Genomic DNA, 24,574 nt, shown 5'->3' with positions numbered 1-24,574 from the left:
AACTTCTTTTTTATGGTCACGAAAAGTACACAAAATGTTTTCACTGTACTATATTATTTGCTGTATTAAATGGAAAGTAACACAAGTTTTTTACTGAAAGCAGAGTCAAAGGTCAGCCCTCATGTTATATTCGAATATTTATATTATGCGGTGACAAAGGCATACAATGCACATTTACTTGCATATTAGTTGATGCATCGTGCAGGCTAGCCCGCAACGTCAAGAAGCGGAAAAAAATGAAGTTCGAATACCAATGGAAGCTCTAAGTCAAACACTCAACATTGGCGACTGTCACAGTGCATCTCATATCGAAGCAGCAGCGGAGACTCTCCACATACATGCAGAGCACGAATTCAACACACACACATTGTCCCAAGGAAACATGATAGAACATGAGAGACGTAAATGCCATCATTTCGTTTTATTAAAGTTCAGCAGACACACTCAGTGTCCACACCACTGCCAATGTTGCACCTTAACGGCAGTAATTAATCTACTTGGAGCGCATGGAAAGCTTGCCATTGCTACTGCACGCGAAAAGACATTCTCTTACTACTTTCCTCGGCACTGGTATCTGATGCACTTTTCGGCAATATTGTCCAGTGTATTTCACCTCAATGGCTCAAAGTTGTCGAGAAGTTGGCTTTTTCTCGCTGCTCACCAGCCTGGTGGGTGAGCTCACTGTAGGTGTCTCAAAGAACAGTATAAAAAAAAGTGCACTATATTCAAAGCTATGATTCCAAATATAACGCAAGGTGATTTCTGAAGCAGAAGGTTAAAGGGGAAAAAAAAACGCATTATATTTGAGCAATTACGGTAGCACTGCTTTCGGCAGGCACCAGTATCACAAGTCTTCCTATACAGGCATGCGGGCATGCTGCTTTCAGAGCCACAGTGCGTCACAGGCTACTTTGCTTGAGTGGATGGGTTAGCACGTATTTCAAGGCATAGGCAGAACTTTGTTCTTACCCAGTTTTACCTTTCAAGAGAACGCAGAAGACTTAACCCCCTAGCACACTTGGACGAGCCAGACTCGTCATAAACAGACTGTCATTTTTGGCTCGGGAAGAGTCCAGCTTGTGTGTTTTATGGCACTCTGTGTCTGACTCAAGGCGAGCAGGGCTCGTCCAAAGCAATTTTTGGTTTGCTGACAGATTACAGCACAGGTACTAAATGACCATTTAGGTACCATTTTCGAAAAAAAAAAAAAAAAATGTGCCCGTCAGGGGACTAATCAAATTCCCATCATTCTATCATTCCTGCAAACCCATACAATATCATCAAAAAAATAAAGAGGATGCAGCTGCTGACACACCATTTGGCAAAAAATGCTAGAAAACGAAACTGCGATACAATAATACGAAACTGCGATAAAAAAACGATGCTTGCGATACTGAACGAAAAAAAAATAGTGCCAGTGTTAGATTCACACAAAACAGCATGCACTATCCGACTACATAGAAGCACGACTGGTGGTACCTTTAAATCTGCATGCTCAGGTTCCCTTTCTGGACACTCCTTCAGGATTTGCTTCAACAAGAGAGCATATTTGCCCATCCTTTGTACTGGCTTCAGCAGGTAGCTAGCAAGGTCCATCTTGTCTCCAAGCTCCAGCTGCTTTTGCTATAAATGAGGAAGGCACAAGAAATTCTTGTAAGACCAACCTGAGGGTTGGGTTTCCAAGGGTGCCAAAGGGAAAGGCAGCCTACCCAAGTGGCAGTTATGAAATAGAGGATTTGTGTGGACTGGTGAGAGAGCAATAGGTCTCAATTAACTTGAAAGCAAACTGCAAATTCCATGAACTACACTTGAAAAAAAAAAAAAAAATAGGTAAGTATACAATACTTTTCTGCAGCAGTTTTGAAGTGAACGAGACAAAAACAGTGCTAGTAAACATTAATCCCACAGCATTTCACACTTCTAGTAGCATTTTTGTCCAAACAACTTTCATGGCAAATATCCAATGAAAGTCTGCAATACAGCATCTTTTGTTTGTATCTTTCCTTACTATTATTTGCCCTGTCTAACACTTTAGCACAGCATTTGCCTGGATTGTTCATAATAAGTAAAGATTTCCTCATTCACAACAGTGAGCGGCCACAAATGGAATGTCACCAGTTCAGCAAATTGCTGCTGCCCCACATCAATAAGGAGATGAAGCATGCAACTTCTCAGGCGACCTGCTTATTGCATACTTCACCTCCTCCCCAACAGGCTGCTGACAGCACCACCTCATTCAACTGAGACCACCTCAATTGTCACAATTTGCTAGAGAAACCAAAGAGGTCTTTATTTTACAGCGATTTGGCCAGGCATCTACAACCATTAAACTTGGCATCTAAAAAAGAAATAGGGGGAGGGACGACTATAAAATGCAACACATGAGCAATCCAAGTACAAATGAGCCAGCCAACTGGCAAGCCAGCCATGAGAAAAAATTACTCTGGACAGACATCTACATAACAAACTCTATAAGCATTGGCGAAAATATAGTACAGAAAAAAAAAGCACTCTGGCACCCTGATTTTTACTAAATCATTGTTAATAAAACCAAGCAAGAAGCACAACAAAATTAAGTATACAAAGAAATACCATATTTACTCGCATAATAGGCGCATTGTTTTGCCAGAAAATCCAGCTCAAAGTTCAGGGTGCGCCTATTACGCGGGGTAAAATTTCCAGAAATTTTTCAACTCGCAAAATTGAACATACCGCATAAACGCACTTGTGTACGGGCCACACCCCGTTTTCCCGAAGAAAATATTTAAAAAAAAAGATCCGTGTAAGGGCCGCACTGAAACTTTCCACGACCCACGCGGGAATAGCCTTCGAAATGCACGTGCTGAGGCCTCCGTGATCAGCTCCGGCTGCGCGCAACAGGCGCTTGATCACGGAGGCCACATACACGCACAGGAGCTTCTAGACGCCGCCCACGGAGGACGCCCGAGGCCAAGCTCATCATCATCATCATCATTGTTTTCCTCCGCCGCGAGCTTTCGCTATCCATATCGCCATTAGCATAACCAGCTCCAGTTTTTTTGTTGCTCTCAAGTGCCGGGATCTGCGGTAGCGCGTTAGTTCATCGTGGTTTGTGGCCTTGCCGCCGAGCGTTGCTGTTTTAGCTCAACGGGCAAGCACCTTAATAGCTACATGGCTGGGAGTTTGCTCTAGAACACGGCAAGCGTGCGGCAGGTCGGAAATTCGACGTGGCCGAGAAGTGTGGCAGTTGCGACTGCGGCGTGCCTAAATTTTCGTACGCGACTCCAAGCGCCGAGGTTTTCGCGGGCCTAAGTCGGGAACGTTTCCGGCTAGAGATGAAGCTTTCCAAACAGATGTTTAAAGTGAGCATCCCTGAAAACTGTGTGTGGCTGTTCTATGCGATATTGTTGTACGTGCTATGGGTCCACAGCAGCTGCGACGGCAGCAGCACTTGTGAGGACTAGTAGTCAGTTCAGCAAAAACTTTGTTAAAATAAAGATTGGGGGGCGGGGGGCGGTGAGGTGTCAGCTTGCAATCGCGTAAATACAGTATTGATCACAGTGAAAAATTCGGGGTGCGCCTATTATGCGCGGAAATAAAAAAAATCTGATTTTTCGCGACCAAACTAGGCGTGCGCCTATTATGCGAGTGCGCCTATTATGCGAGTAAATATGGCATTCAAGAGTCATGCTCAAATTACATATGCAAAAAGCAAAGTATTGCCAACCAGACAAGTGGGTTTTGCATAAATATGCAAATTAGCTCTATTGTTACAAGTTTCGTACATGCCTAAATATTTTTATGAGATAACAAAACTGTTTCCTTTCATCAGATGCTCCAAAAATATATGCATGCGAAAGCAGTATCTGGAGGCCTAATACTCAGTAATCATATGAGATTAGATAAATTAGATCAGAAACATGATTTCTCTAGAGAATTCTGTATTCATTGATTTTTTTTATGTATAGGGCCCTTCATTTTCACGCGTAGCCCCCTGTATCTTCCCAATTTCAAAATCTCTAACAGATTTCACAAAAATCAGACTGAACCTAAATTTTACAAGCCATGTTAAAGACACCCCAGCCCCAGCGTGTTCTCCGTTCCAAATTGCACCTGTGATTTTCAAAATTTTTTTGCAACACGCATACAAAGGTCTAGCAAGGACTATGGTAATGCTGCAGATTTTGTAGTGATATTAAAAAAAAAAGTTAAATTTGGTAACCATTTTCATCCTGCAAACTGCCATTTAGGGAGAATTTTTGACAATAATAAACAGCAAATGAGATTATATTGTGCCTCACATCAAAATGAGTGTGCACAGTTAATTCCTTTCACTTAAATAATCTGGGAAAAAAGCTATGCAACAGCCTTTGGAAAAGTGGAAATCCTAAATTTTCAACTTTAGATATAGCACTTTTTTTACCCCGAATACAAAAAACAAAAAAAAACCTGAAAACAGAGGGCTGTATTCATATGCAATCTACATTAGCAGTTGATAATCTACACACCTCTCTTATGTCGACAAAGTACCAGAGTGGACCCAAAAATCTTGACTGCAAGCTTTCTTGGGTCCTGCCTCAACTCTGATAGGGGGACTCCTCGATTGAAAAAACCATGTATGCAGCTTGGCGCAGTCAGTGTCAATAAAGAATAAATACCCCTAATCACAAGCCACAAAGCAAAAAGTGTGAGAGGAGACGGAATGATCAAATCTAGCTTTCCTAGCAATACAGATTCTCAGCACATGAAAGGTATGCCTGCCTTCATCAAAAACTCGCAAGCAGCCTGCTCAAAAAAAATTTGTGAGCGCTTACCCCAAGGGTGTGACGAGTGATCAGTGCTAAATGGGTTACAAAATGGTGAATGCAGTGCGACACCTTGCATAACAGTACAACGGCTGTGTTAATGTTGCATTTGCAGGCAGCGTCCCAAGCGTGTTCCCCCTGCATCTGAACCACAGCACTTTTGCATGCTCTTGTCTCCTGCTTACATGCAGTGACCATAGCACAACGCTCCACCTTGACCTCGGCTGCATCCATGTCCCTCCTCACAATGCAACTTATGTGCCACGTTATCACTGCAGCAGCCACTACTGTGTGCCAAACAATGTCGATAAGTCATCACAGTCAACGGTGCACACCACAGTGGCAAAGAGAAAGATGAAAAGGCGCCCGCCCGCACACCCCTGGCTCTCCCCATGTGCGCCTTCCCTTACGCCTTAAGGATTAAGGACGAGAAGTAAAAATTAATGCAAGGCAAACAGGCGATCAGTGAATAATATGGTCATGACTTGCCTTGAAGAATGCATTGCCATATTCAGACATGAGAGAATCAGACTTTGGCTTATTCTTGTTATACAGGGCATAGAGGTAAAACTGAGGTTCCTGAAAAAAAAATAATAAAATAAAATTGTAGAGTGTTCATTAAAAATGCTCTATGGAGAAGGAGCATGATGTCACAAAGTTAGATAATAAGAGTAAAAACTTGCATGTACTAAGAACAGTAATCATACAGTAACTATGTGAACCATGAACTATATTAACCATGACGCAATTACATACTTAAAAGGACCCAAAGGGACCTTCATCCACATCTTGAGCTTTGGGAGTGAACACATTTAACGGAGTACACTACTGTACACAGCTCGGCCAAATTACGCGGCCCTATGCAGAATACAGTGCTCACAAATTGCGAAAGTAAGGTCTTCCTTTCTAGCGACAGCTTTATGCCAGCACAAGAACAGGGGCATTGCACACCACTGACACATCTCACTACAGGAGAGGCAACAGCCAGGTTGCCAATCAATATGTTTCTACTATATTCACAATGGTTTGGATACCCTATTTCCTGGACATCGTTGTCCATTACAATAAACACACTTCCAAAGAGCTACAAGCATGAAATACGCTCCAACATGAACAAAAAAGCAACTGTCTTTGAGTATAGCTGCATTTTCTGTACAATTTAAGTTATTTAATGATTAAAACTAAATGATTCTTCTGTGTGTATGCTTAATCAAAACACACAAGACAATTTTCTACAAGACTTACATATTGCAAGAAGCACTGCCCAACCATAAAGGGGCAGGATTCACACTGCTCCAACTGCTGAAGAAAGTACAAGCTGTGAAACTCGTAAATCTTCTCAATGTTGCCGAAAACAACATTGCGTTGGCCCCGCAAAGCCTGGGGTATGTCTTCTCTCATTAGCTCCGGAATGTAGTTCTGTAGCAAAGCAATGGAAAAAAAAAAAGCAAGTATAACTCAACCCTCACCGTGAAATTCATTTCAGTACGAAATTTTTATGTTGGGTCACTGAAATGACTGCAGAGTCACACGTCTAACAGGTCAGAAAGTAACAGCTAAAGACATTACATGCCATGACCATGTTTTGCTCTAATGAGGCACTACCAGCAAAAAAGAGAATGCAAGATTTTATCATTACATCTGCGATTTTAAAAAAGACAAGTAATGCCAAAAAATGTGGGTGTAGACTTATATTTGACACATGCACAATAAACCACCATATGCAAATTACTACTCAGGTTTCACCCAAAATGATGGCCAATATACTACAAACATCTTACAAAGGTAACTGTGACACATGCACAATAAACCACGATAAGCAAATTACTACTCAGGTTTCACCCAAAATGATGGCCAGTATACTACGAACATCTTACAAAGGTAACTGTGTGTGTAGACGTATATTTGACACATGCACAATAAACCACCATATGCAAATTACTACTCAGGTTTCACCCAAAATGATGGCCAGTATACTACTAACATCTTACAAAGGTAACTGTGCACATCAGTTGCCTAATATACAAGCACTAAAATCAACATAACCACTTATTATGAAGTGGCTTTGCATTACACATCCATCTCTGGACTATCATCTCACCTCAATAATGTACTCCAATGACTTGACATAGTCCCGTTCTGTTTGTACCATTTCACGCATAATGAGCAGCAGAGTTCTGAAAATAAAGACGTCTGCGTTTCACTTGTTCTGTTACACCTTGCCAAGAAAGTACACTGAAAACAGGTTTTTCTAAACAGTATTAAGTAATTAAAAAGTAAAAAAACCACAAGGAAGTAATGAAGGTAATAACAGCATACTGTAATGTATGATTTAAGTGCAAAAAGTTGTGTGCCAATATCTCGCAGTAAATTGCATCACGCCATGATGCAATACTGAATTCACCATAAAATAAGCCTTAAAAAGTTTTGCACTCGTAGCAAGCAGTACTGGAAGAGCAATTAACAGGAACAGTCAAAGTGGCCATTAAAGCAGCCTCAGTACTACAGTACAAAGAAGAGAACGAACAACCCTGACAGCAAACAGGGCAAGAGAATCATATACTAGCCAACAAAAGTGAAGCAGTAGGCACAAGTAGGGGGTGAGTGGGGAGGGAGGCTACTGAGTAAAAGACTGAAGTAGTAAACAAAACAGCCAAGCGCACAGAAGCAAGAAAGGAGGATTTCACAAGAGACTGACTTCCTGTTCCTCAGCTGCTCCTCGCTGAAATTGGCATCACTAATGGCCGAGTCAGCTAGCTGCAGAGCAGACGCTCGAGTCAAGAGGTGACTGTTGACAGGTACAGGAACTCTGCTTCCTCGAACAAGGTCAGACGACTGCCCTTCACTCTTGGGTTGCTCCGAGTCCGGCGAGGTCAGCTCTTCAGACTCTGGGGAGCTTATGGAGCTATTAGTGGGTAGGGAAAATAGTGCGGGAAGAAAAAAAAAGAAAACCTTGCACTATAGTTTTGCTTTCCTCACCAGAACACCCTAGCTTATTGCATCTGACCACATAATTCAAAACCAACCATTCTGAGCTAAAATACTTACAAGCAACGTACACCAGTAGCAATTTACTAAATTTCAAGTTTAAGTGCTAATAACAATCATCCATAACCATCATCAATAAAAGGTATTAAACAGAGGCAGACAGGCCTATCTTCCTGCTGAAGTAAATGTTGTAAACATCCTGCTAAAAGTGCACAGAAAAGCAGAGAACCTCACCAGTATTACCACACCTGTCCAGTAACATCGCAAATAAGATTTTTGCTTCAGAAGCAATTTTCAAGCCTTTACACAATCTAAATCCTGGTAAATTGCTACAACTAACCCACCTGTAGCACACCAATATTAAAACCTAAGTAGTAATCACGAAGTCCAAATGTTACAAACACTGTACATAAAAAATGTGCTAGTAGAATATGTCAAAAATGTCACACTCATTCCTGAAATTAAGATTAACTGCATGTGGACCCTGTCAATGCATCCACAGACGTGTGATGAGAAATGATCTGTTGGACGCTGCATCAATTCCAATGAAATGTACTTCTTCAAATGATATGAACACTGCTCACCCAATTATTACCTTTTTGAATGGATCATGTAGTTTAGGATCAATTCTCGTAAAATAAATCGAACTAGAGAATCGCTGAGCTCATTTGAGTATTTTTCAACAAGACAAAAAAAAAACCTTCCTCAATTGCTGCATTTGCATTTTCGCTACTATCACTATCAATCCCTACAATCTGACCTGAACGCAGTAAGCTCTTGGTGCTCATCATGGTTAATGACATTAAATGCTTCTAAAACTAAACTAATATCTTTCACTCTTCGTACAGCTCGCATTCCAACTACTTATATTCTAAATGACAATACTGTGGAACTAACATCAACACACAAGTGCCTTGGGGTGCACCTTCAATTTGACCTAACATGGCATCACCATATCGACCTCACCCTAGCATCTGCTAACCGCTCACTTGGTTTTCTTAAATGTAACCTCAGATACGCCCCTATACACATTAAAAAACTTGCTTATATAACTCTAATACACCCTAAAATCGAATATGCTGCGGCCATTTGGGACCCTGTTCAAGCCTACGTTATCACTAACATTGAATCCTTGCAGAACCATGCTGTTCGCTTCATATTCTTAGACTACTCACCCTTCACAAGCGTTTCAGCAGTAAAAAAACATGCTGAACTGGAGGATTTGTCATATCGCTGTAAACTTACTCGCTTAACCCTTTCCATAAGCTTTATCACCACCCCTCCCTTCCCAGTGATTTGTTTCAGTCACCTGATGCCATCTTTACACGCCGTGATCATTCTTTCAAAGTTAAAAGCTGTCATTCACCGTCTTATGCCAATTCATTCATTCCCCGTACTATCACTGAATGGAACAGTTTGCCATCAGACATCGCCACAAAAACCGACAATAAAAATTACAAGAGCTTCTTCGCTGTGATGGAAATGTGTAAAAGTTTGCCGTTTTTGTTAGTGTTCTTTTTTCCCTTGTGTTATGCCTTGTGTTTTAATTAACATTTTTTGCTACACTTATCTGTTAAAATGTATCACGATTACTAATATGATTGTAGCCCCCCTATGTAAAAATACCCTCTTCTGGACGGCCTTTAAGGGTAAATTGAATAAAATAAATAAATAAATAAATAAATAAGCAGAACACCAAGACAAAGGAAGGCGAAGAAGGCTACCCTACATGTGAGGGAACCATCCATGCTATATCTCCTTTACCTTGCAAGTCCATCGCTGCCTTCAAGGTCTGCCATGGCTGTACGGTCGGACACCAAACGTTCATTTTGGGCTCGCACTCTGTCACTGACTCGACTCAGCGCCTCCTCACAGAGCTGCCATGTGTAGCTTCGCCGCATTAATTTGCGCTGTGGTCGACACTGATGGCCATCCTTGTGCAAAGAGTTGCGCACTTTTTCACGCAATGCACTCAGCCCTGCAGTTCGAGGACCGCCATCTTTGCTCCGAGACTCCAGGAAGCTCCGAGAAATGGATGTCACAGGGCCCCTGCACAAAACCGTGGCCCACAAAATTGCAACAAGTTGCAATAAGGTTTCCCTGCAATCTGCCAAGCCTGCACGTTAAACTGCCCTGCAAGCCATTTCCCCAACCCAAGGCCTCAAACAACCTTACTGAACTTGTGATAGTGTTGCAAGCCCTTGTGACTGAGTTCCTTTTCTTTCAGCATTTAAAAAGCATTAATAAAGTTTACGCACTCATTCACCCAGCCTCAGTGGGACTGATGATAATGATGATTGTTTTTTTTTAATGGCGCAAAAGCAGCTTTGGCCAAAGAATGGCACAAGGTACATTGAACTGCTCAAGATGAGGTCAGAGACCTATTTTTCTAGCATTTCACCCCAGCGAAGCAGAACACCAGGCCAAGGAAAAGCTTGTGGAAAAGCAGGGAAAAGCTTGCCATTGTGGATGGCACCTGGACACTGCAACATGTGCAATGTCTATGGTGCTTTTCCAGTCATAGAATGTGACGCTACATACTTTATTTCCATGAATGCACTTGATGCCATTTATTTGCAGCGGTGCAAAAGAAGCTACAAATTTCTGTGAGATTAATATGGGATTCAGTACGATTGTAATAAACCAACAAAAAGAGTGCACAAGAGTGTTTCAGGGACTGTTTAAGCAGCTAGGACTATAAAAAAAAATGAATACTCCACGCCTTAATAATGCACAGGCACACTGTGTGATGCCTTACAATAGAAGCCTAAACATAAGAACATAAGCCGACATAGCACAAGCATAAGCGTATTACTACAAATAGCTGTTAAAGGGGCATAAACACGTAACTTCAGTTGCGCGTCTTTCAAATGATGCGTTAGACATTAGAATACATGGCTCACCACATGGTATTCACCTACAACCGCCAAATAATTTATAGCTGAATTCTTCTTCCTGATACAGTTTTGGTTTCATCAACCGAGCGATGACTGATGTATTGGGAGTGTTTAGGTCACATAAGGCACAAAAAAAAGCTGCACCATAATTCCGCTTATATGTCAGGTGTTGTCATTCCAGCTCTTGAAACAAGCTGGTCTAAGCGTTATAGTGAATTAAAACTATATACAGCGACTCAATTTCAGTTTATTTGTGCATGATGTGACCTAAACACTCCCAAATACATCAGTCATCGTTCGGTTGATGAAACCAAAACAGTGACCTAAAAGATTCAGCTTGCCTCTAAAAGGGCCAGCACAGCACACTGCTGTGACAACAACAAGCCTTTCATTCAAGGCAACAAATGTAGCAGTCTCATTTTGGGTGCTGGGCACGAAAATGTAGCATGGTGCCATCCAATGCCAGTATTTCCTTCCCCAGTGTCTAGAACATGTGCAGTCTACTGCCTATGCAAGTGCTTCAGCAGTTCCTGATGCTTCCCATTACCACTTACTGGCACTCTGCTGATCTACCACACTGTGTACCTTGTTTACTACCCACAGCTTCCGTAATGGAGATTACCGAACTCAGTAGCCTGTGCACAACATTCATATGCACAATCAACTCTGTGCACAATGCAGTCAACAACACACATGAAAATGTTGGATGCAATGTCAGATGTTCTGGAATGCAATGCAAGGATGAAGTAAATAATACCAAGACTTGTAGCGAGTTGTGCACTAAACATTGAAATGAATGACATAATTCTTAGGAGTTGAGCAAGCGGGACAAGATGGGTCATTCAGACTATTGGCGAGATTTTTGCTGTAGTTTTTCACAGACAACACGCAAAACTGTGCACTGCTTCACTGGACTTGATTATGGTGGCTATGTATGTCTTCGGCTGTTTGCAAAACGTGTGTGGTACTATATGACAGTATTTTGAATACATTATGCAAATTTGTCATTTTGCTCAACCAGCCAACTGCTGATATGGCAGAACTTTCATGAATTACACCTAAGTTGCACCTGTGCTATAAGGGACATAGCAGTGGAGTGGAAGGCTCCAGGTTAATTTCGGCCACCTGGTGTTCTTTAATGTACACTGACATAGCACATCACACAGCCATTCTTGAATTTTGTCTCCACCAAAATGTGGCTGCCACAGATGAAATCTGATACCCTGACTTCATACGCAGCAGCAGAACATCTTAGCTACTGTGCCACTGCCACGAGTTCAATGTTGACGAAGTTCTCTACCATAATTGTAGTCATGAGAAAAAAATACTAGGGAAATAAAAGTTCATGAGTGCTTTTCAATTGTTTTTGTTTAACTCTTCCTACAAACTCACTTTGTAAGGTAAGTTGCACAAGCATTTTCTAAATGAACATCTCCTGACTGCATGGCTGCACCATGCCAAGGCAAAACTTCGTCGAGCATACCTTCGGGTCAGGTCATCAGTAATGAGGCCCTGGCTGAGAAGTTGCTCTTCTTTCTCCTGAATGTACTGGTCAAGAGCAAAGGAGTCCTGCACCACTGACGTGCCTCCAGGAGCTGGGAATGCTGTGTATGAGTTCATGGGAGGAGGGGCCGAGTACAGATGGGGTTGCGTTGTAGCAATAGAGCGGCGCCTCACAAACGAACAGTATGGTGTACTGGTCGAGCCAGGGGCCCAGCTGTTCTGAGGAAAGAGACTGCATCCTTCCATGGTTGCTGAACGAAAGCTGGTGCCCAGGGACGGTGACTTGCGACCTTCTAGCTCTAACTGCTGGCGGGCTCGCACTAGCGTTGTGTGGCGTGCTTCCATCAGCTCAGCTGTTTCACGACACCTGGCCTGGGCTGTCTGCATCAAGGGAAAAACAAATGGCACTGTCAGATAAAACACTCCCACAAATTAAGGTTGGATGATTTACTGGCAAAATTTTTCTGCAACAGAAGACTTGTTAGCCTCCCCTCACCATTTTCTACAGAGCAGCATTTCTACTTTAAAGATATTTACTACACAGCTTATCAACACCTTAACAGAAGCCTAAAGCGAAGTGTGTAAATCCTTTAAATATTGAGCCAAATAATGCTGTATTCAGGTACAGGTATGCTGAAAGCTAATATTTTTAAGCATTTCGACACTTTGAAGATTCGTGCTCATGATTCCAAAATGCAGACACGCGATATGTTCATGCTTTTAACATGCAGCCAGTTTTCTAGAAGACAAGACAAGGAAGAGCAGTATTCCCATAACAGCATTTTTCTGCCTCATTTTAACCAGCATACTTGTTTGAGCACTGTTTGAAGATAAGTGCTAGCCAAACCCACTTCTACTGCCTGGTGAACCTCAATCCAAATTTTCTCCATCCTATGACTGCTATCGCAAAGTATTCACTTTGACACAAAAGCTACCAAGGGGATCAAAATTGTCTGCTTTCTGAAGTCAAGCAGAAAAGAGCAATATGAAGGGACTATGGCGAGTGAAGGTAACATTTCTAGGATGCTTGCCCAAGAAGTAGCCTACAAAAGTACTACTGTAGGGGGCAGAAGTGGTGTATAACACTAGTGCTTCAGTTGGACTTTATTGCTGTGCCACTCTCTTGGTGTGAACAAAACCTATGCTACCATGACAGTGCACATTATAGCACTGAGTTTTGGTTAGAACAAATGTCTCCTTACATGGGGCTTCATTGTAGTTAATATGCAGGTGCCACAAACTTGCATGATGGGAGATGTCACATGACCACGGCCTTCACTATGGACATATCGTTACAAATGTACCCATGACCGAGAAGTTCATACGGCCGTTCAGCAACACACTTATCATTGCCATTGACTAGTTTCGTTGTAATTCCACTGTCACTCAAGAGCTTGCAATACGAAATGAACAGAACTGTTCCACCAACATACGCTTGCAATCGCATTCTGGCCACGGGCGTGTTGGCCTGGGTACATTTGCAAGAGGTGCAATATGTACTGAAACCTTGACTTTCAGTTTGTGCGAGGAACACAAAGAGTGTGTGGTTTAGCAAACATGAAAAAAAAGTCTAAAAAAAGGAAGACCAGCATACATGCGCAGAATCACGCTGGATTACACACACGTCGTGGCCGCTGCCTGAAGGCCTGCCCACATATAAAAGTGAACTCGTGGTACAGAAGAAAGGAGCAACGGGATGCTCATAAGTAGAACTGCTAAGTAGGCTTCCCCATTGAAGCACAGGACCTTGCGTTTCTCTTTATGGTATATCACAGCGAAAGAGATCGTGCCACATGCCTCAAGCAAAACGCAAAAAGCAACATACATACGGCCATAGCATCACACTACAAACACTTACCACAATACCCCACAAGATCGCCTTTAAAGAGATACTGAGGATAAACCAAAGTTGGCATAGATCAATGGATTACCACTTCAATTACGAAGAGGCTACTCTCACTGAAAAAGGAGCTCTTAAAAGCTAGAAAAGGGTGGAAAATATAAGACCACCAGATAGCCACCAGAAGCCACTTCCACAACTAAACTACAGTGGGGTGATTGCAAGAGAATCGCTTGAAGGGACACTGAGGGCAACTTTATCCAATTATTGTCCCAAGTAAAAACAGATTCTCCGACTTTTTCCGGCTATGCTTACGTCTGTCGAGCAGCAAAAGACACATTCATCTCTGGGAAAATTGAATTTAAAAACCTTCCCACAATTTGATTTAAACTCGATGACATCCTTACAGAAAAGGATGTGTTACAACCGTTTTGAGCTGAATGGTGGTGTAGTGCAGCCTCTGGCATTCATGCCCAAAAATCTGCGTCCGACGCATACATTTTACTTGCACAATCAGCCAGCAATAGTGACATCTATTTTTTTTTCGTCTTATTTAGCTTATCAAAAGCTCCATTTTCAGTGAGGGTGGTCTCTGATTATAACGCAGTACTCTATCAATACAAGCCAACTTCTATTTGTCCTCAGCATCCCTTTGACAACTGTTGCACATGAAAGAAAAAGGATCATGTAAGTGGTTACTATGGCAAGTTCTATTTCACACCCAACAAAGCTCACTTCACAGCAGCCCAGTTTTTTGGAGCTTTCAACCTTGGCTCCAATGGACTAAATGGTAACAGCATTTGTGACAAAAGTCAGGAAGTAACAGATCAGGCACAAACCTTGCACTGTTCTACCAGCTTGGGATTATCCAGCTTGGATGCCAAATCCAGCATCTCACTGAAGTTCTGCTCAGAAGGGGCAGGATGCTCTTCTTGATATTCTTGCAGAAGCCTCATGAGCTGTGTCATGCTTTCAGGAGTGGAGGCATTGTCCATTTTCATACTTGACACAAATTTCATGGCATCCAAAGCCCATTCATAGCTCTAAAGGTAAAAAATAACCATAGTAGTCACCTTGCATGTGTGCAGTAAAAAAAATGGTCTTCAGTCCCTTGCAAAGTAACTACTACCCACAAAAAAATTTATTGCCTCTTCACAAATGGCAGTGGCAGATAGCAACAGCTTAATTCTTGAAAGTAAAAGTGTTACTCTGCAGATATATTGTAATGAAAGAAAGCTTAACAGATCCCAATGTACGCCAAAAGTAACTTTAGCAAACATCCACCAAAAATTTGGCACATTTTGTAGTACATTGAAGCCAGTAAATATGGTCCCTTGTGACAACATTCATGGTAAACACTTTCCTAGGCAGCTTTTTCATCAGCAAAAACACTTGTCAATTATGAAAGGAGGCATGGTACACTGTACTGGCCAAAATATATGGCAAAACAAGTTATTAATAGAACTTGCTCTATGGTTCCAAATGCATTAATTTTTTAGCACACATTAAAGTCAGTCTGTTCATACACACCAAAAACCAGCAGTACTATCTCTCTCTCACACACGTACATGCACACACGCACACACCAGGTCTTCCCATTCCTGCTAAGCAACACAAGAATGGATTTTGAATGCTAAACGTTTACTCTCTGATCTGTTTATTCTGTGCTCTATTTATTCTGTTCACACTAGTACTTATGCGTAGTGTAAAAAAAAAAGAAAGCGAGTCTTGAGGCGAAAGCAATAGTTAGAACTTCCCAGCAAACCAAAAACCGCTACGTCTCTTGAGAGGTTTCTGGTTTGCTGGGTTACGCTTAATTTTGACACTGAAACTACCAGATGCAACACCATTCTTGAGAAGCAAGTACTGTTACAAAAAAAGAATGTAACGCCTTAAATGGTGTTATATTACATTGAAATATGTAAAGGCCTAGTTTGCCAAATGAACTCAGTCAATTAGCTACTTTTAAGCTCTCCTCCAGAAAAACTGCTGATCTTACTAACCTCAAAAGCTTCAAAGCATGTTTATACACTGCGCTCAACTATCATTCAATTGAGCTTAACCTTTTGTACAATATATGACACCAAGCACTGCTATCGTAAAATGAATAAAGAGTGTCGCAAAGAGCTCACATGGTCCAGAAGAAGGTAGCATCGAGATGTGTCCTCCAGTTTCTCCCGAGTGTCCTCCAGCTTTTCCGTGAAACAGTCCAGGTGATGCTTGAGTGATACCGCAAGCTCCTGAGTGCCCTTTGCTAAGCCGGTTACCGAGGAAGCCATGGCCACCTCCTCGAGAAGGTCATTGCCCTTTTCGATCTGCCTCTGAAAAACATATCACAAAAAATTAGGGAACCTTCAAACAGGCTTCAATTGGCTACCCTACATATCAGAAAACAAACTGCATATAAAAGACATGTGAGAGGGAGGGAGGAGGCGCCACAAGCACCCCCAGCCCACTCCTCCACACCTGCACGAAAGACCAATAATGTGCCCATGGAAAGCACATCTGCAAGTCTCGTAAATGCATTTGTACCTGAACATGAGCAGAATTATGGGATTAAAAGTTGTGTAAGATGACGACAAAAGTTAACTAGATGTTAGCATTTGCTGTTGTAGATGTTAGCTTTTGATGTTACCCACTTACATTCAGACTTTACACATGCATGCATGTGTGCCTTTCTCTATATACTACAGTTTTGTAAATCAATATGAACAATTTCTTAGTATTTACAAACAGTGTGCCAAGTTCAGTACTACAAAGAATTAAATTACTAACCAGCTGCCTGTATAACGATACTGAAAAAAAAAATATGTTCTGCTCTCTATTACAGTCTGAGTCTCAACTAATTTGGAAATGAATTCACTGAATTCCTTCTCGCCCTCTTAAGTGATTTATTTAGCTCCAAGATTTTGTTTGTTTGCCGTACTCCTTTTCTCGCTTTTCAGAGCTGTCTAAGGCCTGTAGCTTGTTCATGCACACCTTTTATCTCTGGTCCGTTTATTTTAGTTATGCTATTGCAAATTAGTGCATGCACTTGTCATGAGTTCATTTTCGCTGTGTAATTATCGCCAAGCGTGTGAGGTGTTCCTTCGCAATTTCCACTGGCTGACAGCGTATCACGTGGTCCAGGAAAATGGTATAAATTGTGCTGGTATTTTATGACGCAATATCGAGTTTGTAGTCAGCGCCTGTCCTGTGTTTCGTGTTTCTTCTATCTTGTCCTCGTTCTGTTGTGCTGTTAATCTGTTCCGTAGAAAGTATGAACCAACTAGCCCACACCAGAATCCTCTGAAATTTCACGTGGTGCAAAATATGTACATTTTATTTTTTGAGTCCTTTTGTCAGGGCTGAAGAAGCCTAGTATGGCCGTCAAAGTAAAAAAAAATAAAAATAGAGGCCCAACTGTGCCTGCGACATTTTTCCATGCTAAAATAAAACAGCGAAATCAGCTCCAATTTGCAATCAGCGCCGATATGCAGTACCACTTATTAATGCTTGGATTTGTGAGCACATGCACAAAACCTCAATTAATAACGTCAGAAGCAGTGAAGTAAAGCCAAGGACATCACAGTCCTTTTTGAAGAATAGTTCCAATTGATCGAAAAGACGAAGAGCCTTCCCGGCAGCATTCAAGCTTAGTGTCGTCGAGCGTGTGTAAGCAGTGAAGTTGAACCAAGCAGCGGCGAAAGAAATTGGCATCGATGGAAAAGTTCACAGATGTGGGATGCTTCCCTGCGACATCTGCGGACAGTCTAAAAAAAAAACTATTTTTGGCCAAAAGTTGTCCCAGCGGATACACCGGGTCCGGACTACTAAATACGGTAAACACGATACATGTCGGAGGAGGTCTCAAACTCAGCCTGCATGTGGAACCTCCAGTCAGAACTTATAGAACGTAAAACTGATGAGCCATACACTGGAAGGAAAAGAAACCAAGTAACCGTTCCTTCAGGTTTTCTGGCTGGCACTTTGCACTCATTTCCCTCATGCTTTTTGCACCCTTTTCCCAGCGCCTAACGTGGCGGCGTCGCTTAAGAAAGGCCACGAGCCGTGGTCCGGCATGTAGGCGGTCCTACCGCCGCAAGGCACCAATTAAATAAACTTTCAGCGGAATCGCGTAGGCCCGCGCGAGAGCGCGGTGTCCGTGATGCGTTCGCCAGAAGCACGCCCACGCCGGCCCCACGCGCCGCAAAACCCACTCGGGCGTCAATGAACGTCGCCGGCCAGAGGACAGTGACGCCGTTGCGACTCGAACAAGCCAACGCCGACCGACCGTACGCACGAGATATGCAAATCAAACTGAAGAGTGCTACGCGTTCAGTGGAGACCGCAATTCAGCGCAGCTGATACGGGATGTTTTCAGGTAGCACCAAATTAAAGGGTCCCTGAAAGGGGTGTTGGAGGTTGGCTATAAAATGCTTGTATTATGTAGAGTACAGGCCACCGAGCGTTCAAGCCGAGTGCAAGACCTCGAAAGCGAGCCGATAATTTACAATACAATGTTTAAAACTGCCGCTTCCGCGCCTCGCAGCGACCTGCGGTGCCGAGCTTTCGCCCGAATCCGCGCGCATTGCGTCATGTAGCGCTCGTTACGTCAGCAGCGGAATGCCATCATTGGTTCGCCGCGCCAGCGCCGTCGACGCCAAACCAGTTTAGGAGGTGTTGACTCCGCCCCCTGGGCCGGCCGAGTGCGTGGAGCCGGCGGACCGACCTTCCAGCGTGCAAAAAGTGACGAGAGGAGAGGGAAAGGCGCGAAGACGCGGAAATTCAAATTTTGACCACAAATAACTCAGCTTCCACAAAACGCATCAAAAAAAATTTGGTGGGGGATATTTGTGACGCTGCGTCCTTTAGCATCCTAGGCATATCGCATCTTTGTTGAGACCCCGTTTCACAGCCCCAGCTAGTAGTAGTGATTTTTTTAGAATATTAAAAGGAAGGAAATGATTTTTGCCAGCCCCGGCATCTGCCATCGCTACTGGAAGCACCTGAGCAGGGGCAGTGAAAACAGAAGGATAGCAGGCAGACTGGAGAAATGAAATGAGAGGTGAGGGGACAGCCAGATAGGGGGGGGGGGGGGGGGGGGGGGGGTACTATATACATGTATTCTATTTACACAATAACATATGTACATATGTACAGGTTTTTTTCTTTTTTTTTTGTATATGACTCGAGTGGCACTCCATGACGCAAGTGGCACGGGACATTCTCTGCCCCACCTTGGCCCCACCCTCGCTGCAGCAACGAAGTGGAGAGCAGCGGTGAGCACCACCATGGAGAGGCGCAGGAATGCCGGGAAGATGAGGTTTCTTGGGAAGATGAGGTTTCTTACTTGGCTTTGCTATTATTGGACATACAACGTGGATTCAGCCGTAAAAATATGACTCTTCTGGAGGCAAACCTCAAAGAAATGCTATAACTCTAAGAGCAGCACAGCGCAGTAGGAGCGAGGCTAATCTCGTTTTCGAAATTCTATAAACTGATATGTCTATTACTAACATCCGGCTACGAATCTAATTTAAATAAGGCGCCTATCGGTAACAGTTAAAAGCTCGCAATTAACATTTAGTTACAGTTCAGATGACTCGCGTGTTTTCTGAGGTCCGCCAACAACGTTATTATTATGCTGCACAAAGCTTCCCTTCACATAAAAAATCCTATCTTTAAAAATTAGTGACGGGCTTCTGAATATATGGCACGCAGTTCACCAGACACGACACTAGCTAAAAACCGAGCATCGGACGGTGGCGTTACCAAAACCACTTTCCCTCTCCTGCGCTCCTCCTCCCCGGCTTTCCTCCTCGCCCTCTAACAAGGGACGCAGGACGCCGCTCGAGCCGGGAATGGAGACCTAACAGCTGCGCTGTAAACACAGTTTTCGTTGGGTATGGCTCTGTTATAATCATTAATTAGTACTGCGAGAAAATGCATAAAAATGCGGCGTAACTGTACCGCAAAGTGTGCAACATTTTCGTATATTCTGGCACAAGTTACATGAATCGCAATATAGACGTCGTCACTGCTGCTGCAAACCACAACCTACGTCACTAGAGACTGGGACAGAGGAAAGAGGACAACAGAAATGAAAATTAAACGTCACAAAAGACGGCCCCTGACTTGTTTTGCGGCGCCTTCCTAGCGTAGCTGAAGTTCGTGTCGCCATGTGTTCTATTTTATCCATACAAATGCCAAGTGCGTCGTTTGGAAAACTGGTGCATATAACTGAAGAGAGGAGGAGCATACCCACGCGCACACACGCGGACGACAAGCACTGGCCTATAGCACTGCCGACAGATTTACCACATAATGAGTGCGCACAGATGTGCTTTCGCTTCATGCTTCTCTTCGCCGCGGTGATCAACAGTACAGTTGATCGGTTTGATAAAGCATTCAATCTCTTGGCTTTTGGACCACCTATCTCAAAGCCAGCGGTTACCGCCAGGCGTGCGTATTCCGGAATTTGCCACTCGGCTACTACAAGGCAGATGCACCGTCGAATTCAGCAATGTATAGAATACATTCTTCTTCCTTTTCATGCTTAGGTGCAGTGGCGAATTCAGTTCTCTTCTGGGCGCCGAAACGTCAACATAAAATTTCATTTTCTGGTCGACGTCTCTGTTTTTTGAAACTTGGAAAACCCCTCTTGGAAAACCCAATTTTAACGCAGGGCGTCCATGAAAAAAAAAAAAGAAAATACCCAGAAATGAAGGGTCGTCTAACATCGAGAGCTCGTCCAGTTATCCCATCCCTGACAATACACTGCACAAGGGGAAAAAAAGTACAATCCACCCAGGAAATCAGGTCACGCACTGAACTCTAAGGAAGCTTCTACCTGCGCCTTGCGTCGTGCCCCAGCAAAGATGTCTCTGAGAGGTTTTTGGTTTGCTGGGGCGCCGTCCCCTTTTCAAGAAACATTTGCTACACGGTGGAAACCCGGCATTCTGTGTTCCTGCAGCGTGGACCACCGAAAATGTACAAGCGGCATAACAGCATATGGCATAAAGCTATAAAGCATAACAGGAGTCAACGAGCAGCGGAATGCCTGAGCAAAAAGCGCATTTGTACGCCATTCGAACGGCGCAGTCCACTGTGCCACGAGCTATGCCGCAGTAGAGCAACGGGGCGTTCACATCGCAGGAGTAAAAGCGCAGAGAGGCAAAGATAAGCACTCCAGTCCATTCAACTTGTTCCCACAGGCGCGCCTGAATGATGGACTATTCCGGTCTTTCGCTATGACGCAAGCGGCGAGGCAGACACTCGAGCCATTATCTGAATAATTGCGGGGCACACGAACCACGAGCGCCATGCATAGATAGGCGCTGCGGCGAAGATAACATCGAGCTCTCTTAAAGCGCGAAGAACCAAACACCGCTTCCCTGGCCGCCCGTCAGTGGGTCAGGCGCTAAAAGTTGTTGGCATTTACGACTTTAGTGATGTTTTTCTTGCCATTGTCCAAAGCTTTATAGAGCACGCATCCATCAAGGCTAGCAGTAGCTACACGTGTTTCTCCGTGCCATAAAATGTCGGCGGTTTCACTGCAAGAAGTTAAATGAAGCTTGAGAATGGGCGAGTGCACAATCCCCTCGTAAAACAAAGCCACGCAGAAAGTGGTAAAGCTTATTCACACTCACAGCACGGAACGTTACTTTAACGCGCCTCGTACGCAAGAATACTTTCGAGACACGGGAAGGAAGCAATGTGGTAGTTAAAAGCCAGAGGCCGCGTGCAGGATTTCGTCGCAAAACAGTGACAAAGCGGCGTCTATTTCTTACTCCGCCTCTCTGCGCCGCACAAACGACACGCATCGATCGGGCCCACACTCGCTAGCGCGTCTGGATGGCTCGAGAACGCATCGACAAGCACCGCGCTGCCGACGGGAACGACGCCAGAAATGTCTACACTCGGACCGATTCAACGCCAAGCCGTCCGAGGGAAAACGAAGAGGCGATCTGGACGGAACTCAGGAGCCCAAAGCTCTTCCCTTTTCACCGGAGCCGGCTGCAGCCCGGCGCACAGCAACGAGCCAGAAAGAAAAGAAAACGCCGCTTCTGCCGCCGAACGCAAGGGCGCAGGGCCCGTCTGGCGTCAGCATCTCCCCTCCTCAATCACCGTTTATTTTTTATGTGCTGCCGGCGCAAACACACCTGAGTACGCACGCGGCAGCTGCGCAGCGCGGCCCACACGATCTGCAAGTATCTCACTGAGCGGATCACCTGTCGCACTTTCGCCGTAGCTGCGGGATCTTCTCTTTATTCGCATTTCATATAACGGCAACGTGGTATGCCACGGAAGCAGAGCGAACAGTGCGTCGCTGGCTGAAGATGGCGTGTTGGCTATGGCTATTCCCATTAAGGATGTAACTGTCACACGTTATCGAAGGCATTGAAATGAGTATTCAGCGATTTCTCAAGAAAGAAAGAAAGAAAGAAAGAAAGAAAGAAAGAAAGAAAGAAAGAAAGAAAGAAAGAAAGAAAGAAAGAAAGAAAGAAAGAAAGAAGGAAGGAAGAAGAAAGAAAGAAAGAAAGAAAGAAAGAAAGAAAGAAAGGAAGGAAGGAAGGAAGGAAGGAAGGAAGGAAGGAAGGAAGGAAGGAAGGAAGGAAGGAAGGAAGGAAGGAAGGAAGGAAAGAAAGAAAGAAAGAAAGAAAGAAAGAAAGAAAGAAAGAAAGAAAGAAAGAAAGAAAGAAAGAAAGAAAGAAAGAAAGAAAGAAAGAAAGAAAGAAAGAAGAGAAAGAAAGAAAGAAAGAAAGAAAGAAAGAAAGAAAGAAAGAAAGAAAGAAAGAAAGAAAGAAAGAAAGAAGAAGAAAGAAAGAAAGAAAGAAAGAAAGAAAACTCACGGCAGTCTGTTGTAATGCGTTGCTGTGCGCGCCGCTAACTACTGCGCACTGCACCGCGACTCCTAGGGAGGCAATACCCGTCAAAGCCGGAAACATGCGACGCAAACGGCGCGTGCCTACACATGGTTAAGGTCAACGCCCCCGCCCAAGCGTTTCCTAAACACTGGCGCTGTCTCAGAGAGAGAGAGAGAGAGAGCACGCTCAACCTCAACGAGACGTGCACAGGAAGAAGAAGAAGAAGCGCAGTCAGGAAGGGAGTTGTCACTTTCCGTCCGAGGGGGCTCACCTGGCCCACACTGCAGAAGTCAACGCGCGAACTCTGTTTCGCCCAGTAGCGATTTCGCGCTTGGCGCTCACGCAGAGCGGCTCTGCAAGGGCGGACCAGTTTCGTCGCGGAAACGCGGGCCAAGAAAACGAGGGACCCGGCCGGCCGTGGAGGGGGGGGGCGACGCGCCAGCGGCGAAGCGTGTGAGGCGGATTCACGGCGCTCAGGATTGAGCCAAGTGGTTGTCAGCGGTGCCTGGGAAGCGGAGACCCACCACGCATTACTGCGCTAGTTCGTAGAACGTGCTTCTGCGACGGTGAAGCGCCGCTGACAGAGGGAGTCAAAATGGAAGAGACCCGCCACTTACGCAACTAGACACTGAAAGAAAAGAAAGCGCAGCCCGCTTATACACCGACGAGTGAAAAGCAAAATATTGGATGGTGGTGAGCGCATATCGTAATCAGACCGCCATCACGACGGCGAATATATTTCTGTAACGGACAGAACTGGTGAAAAATCATTACGTGCCGCTTTGTTTCCGAGAAGCGAAATGCCGTCGTCCTGTTGTTGGACACGAGTCGCTCTGTTATGTCACAATTCCACGCTTGGGTCCAAGAAGTGCGGAGCCTAAGAGCAGCAAGCGCGCACTGTCCGTTAAGTGCAGGGACCCTGAGAGCGCCCAGCGTCTAACGAAGGCCCCTAAGTGCGCCAAGAAAGCGCGGGCAGGAGCGATTCTGGTCACGCGCCCGCCTCGTCGCGAGTTCCGGAGGCCAGTCGTGCATGCGCGAGGGACCCGCATCGATGCGTCACCAATACATTACGACACCGGCGGTAGGCGTTGAAACGCGGGCCCTTGGGCCGAAGAGACTGGGCCGCGAACCCAGAAGGCGCGCGCGGGCCTCTTCGTCGACCGACTTCGCCGCCGGCCCCTGACCTTTCCTTGGCGCCGACGCTCGCGCGGAGGCGTGAGCGCCAAGTGCTCGAGAAAGTGGCACGACACCTGTTCAAGCGCTCCGGCAGATTGAGCACTGGCCCGGAGCGCCGCTCGCGCTGCGGACGGAAAAAAAGAGGTAGTACGTCGCCAGAAGCGCGCGGAAATCTTAAAAGCTTGCCGACTGCCCTGACCCCGGAATGTCGCGTCCTATGCAACTTTTTCGGCCACCAAGTAGGAACAGCGCGTGCTTTATTTCTGGCTACTGGCCGCAAATAAAAGTGGGTGGCCAATTTTTTTTTTTTTAGTTCTTATCTACTTGGCTACAATCTTATAATCTGTGAAGCCCATTCGACGCGTTAAAACGCGTCGCGGTTCAAATGGGCCGTCTACAGGCCTCTCACCGAAGGACACCGTTACGTTCGAGAGCCGTCACTTACGCCGCCGACCTCTCGGGGCGCCACTATGCGGTCCTGCGGGTGTCACGCACTGCCCACGCAGCGAGTGGCGCCCACGGAGAACTTAACGCTCG

At 44.6% G+C, this 24,574-nt stretch overlaps 1 protein-coding gene across 5 annotated transcripts in view; it reads right to left on the bottom strand.

Annotated features, from left to right (window-relative positions):
* The window catches only part of LOC149350375 (puratrophin-1-like), a 525,363-nt gene that overhangs the window by 16,745 nt on the left and 484,044 nt on the right, over nt 1-24,574 (bottom strand). For all 5 annotated transcript variants that reach the window (XM_089579386.1, XM_089579388.1, XM_089579387.1 and 2 more), the window contains 9 exons: nt 16,145-16,333; nt 14,852-15,055; nt 12,153-12,553; nt 9,537-9,821; nt 7,483-7,689; nt 6,886-6,961; nt 6,030-6,203; nt 5,274-5,363; nt 1,480-1,623 (listed from right to left, as the gene is read on the bottom strand). In XM_089579386.1, the coding sequence (XP_089435512.1) occupies nt 1,480-1,623; nt 5,274-5,363; nt 6,030-6,203; nt 6,886-6,961; nt 7,483-7,689; nt 9,537-9,821; nt 12,153-12,553; nt 14,852-15,055; nt 16,145-16,333 (1,770 nt within the window). The remainder of the gene's footprint in view (nt 1-1,479; nt 1,624-5,273; nt 5,364-6,029; nt 6,204-6,885; nt 6,962-7,482; nt 7,690-9,536; nt 9,822-12,152; nt 12,554-14,851; nt 15,056-16,144; nt 16,334-24,574) is intronic.

This window comes from Amblyomma mixtum, chromosome 3 (genome assembly GCF_055824585.1).
Source record: "Amblyomma mixtum isolate Tamu chromosome 3, ASM5582458v1, whole genome shotgun sequence".
Classification (NCBI taxonomy): Eukaryota; Metazoa; Arthropoda; class Arachnida; order Ixodida; family Ixodidae; genus Amblyomma; species Amblyomma mixtum.
This window is presented reverse-complemented; position numbering and strand designations above follow the sequence as displayed.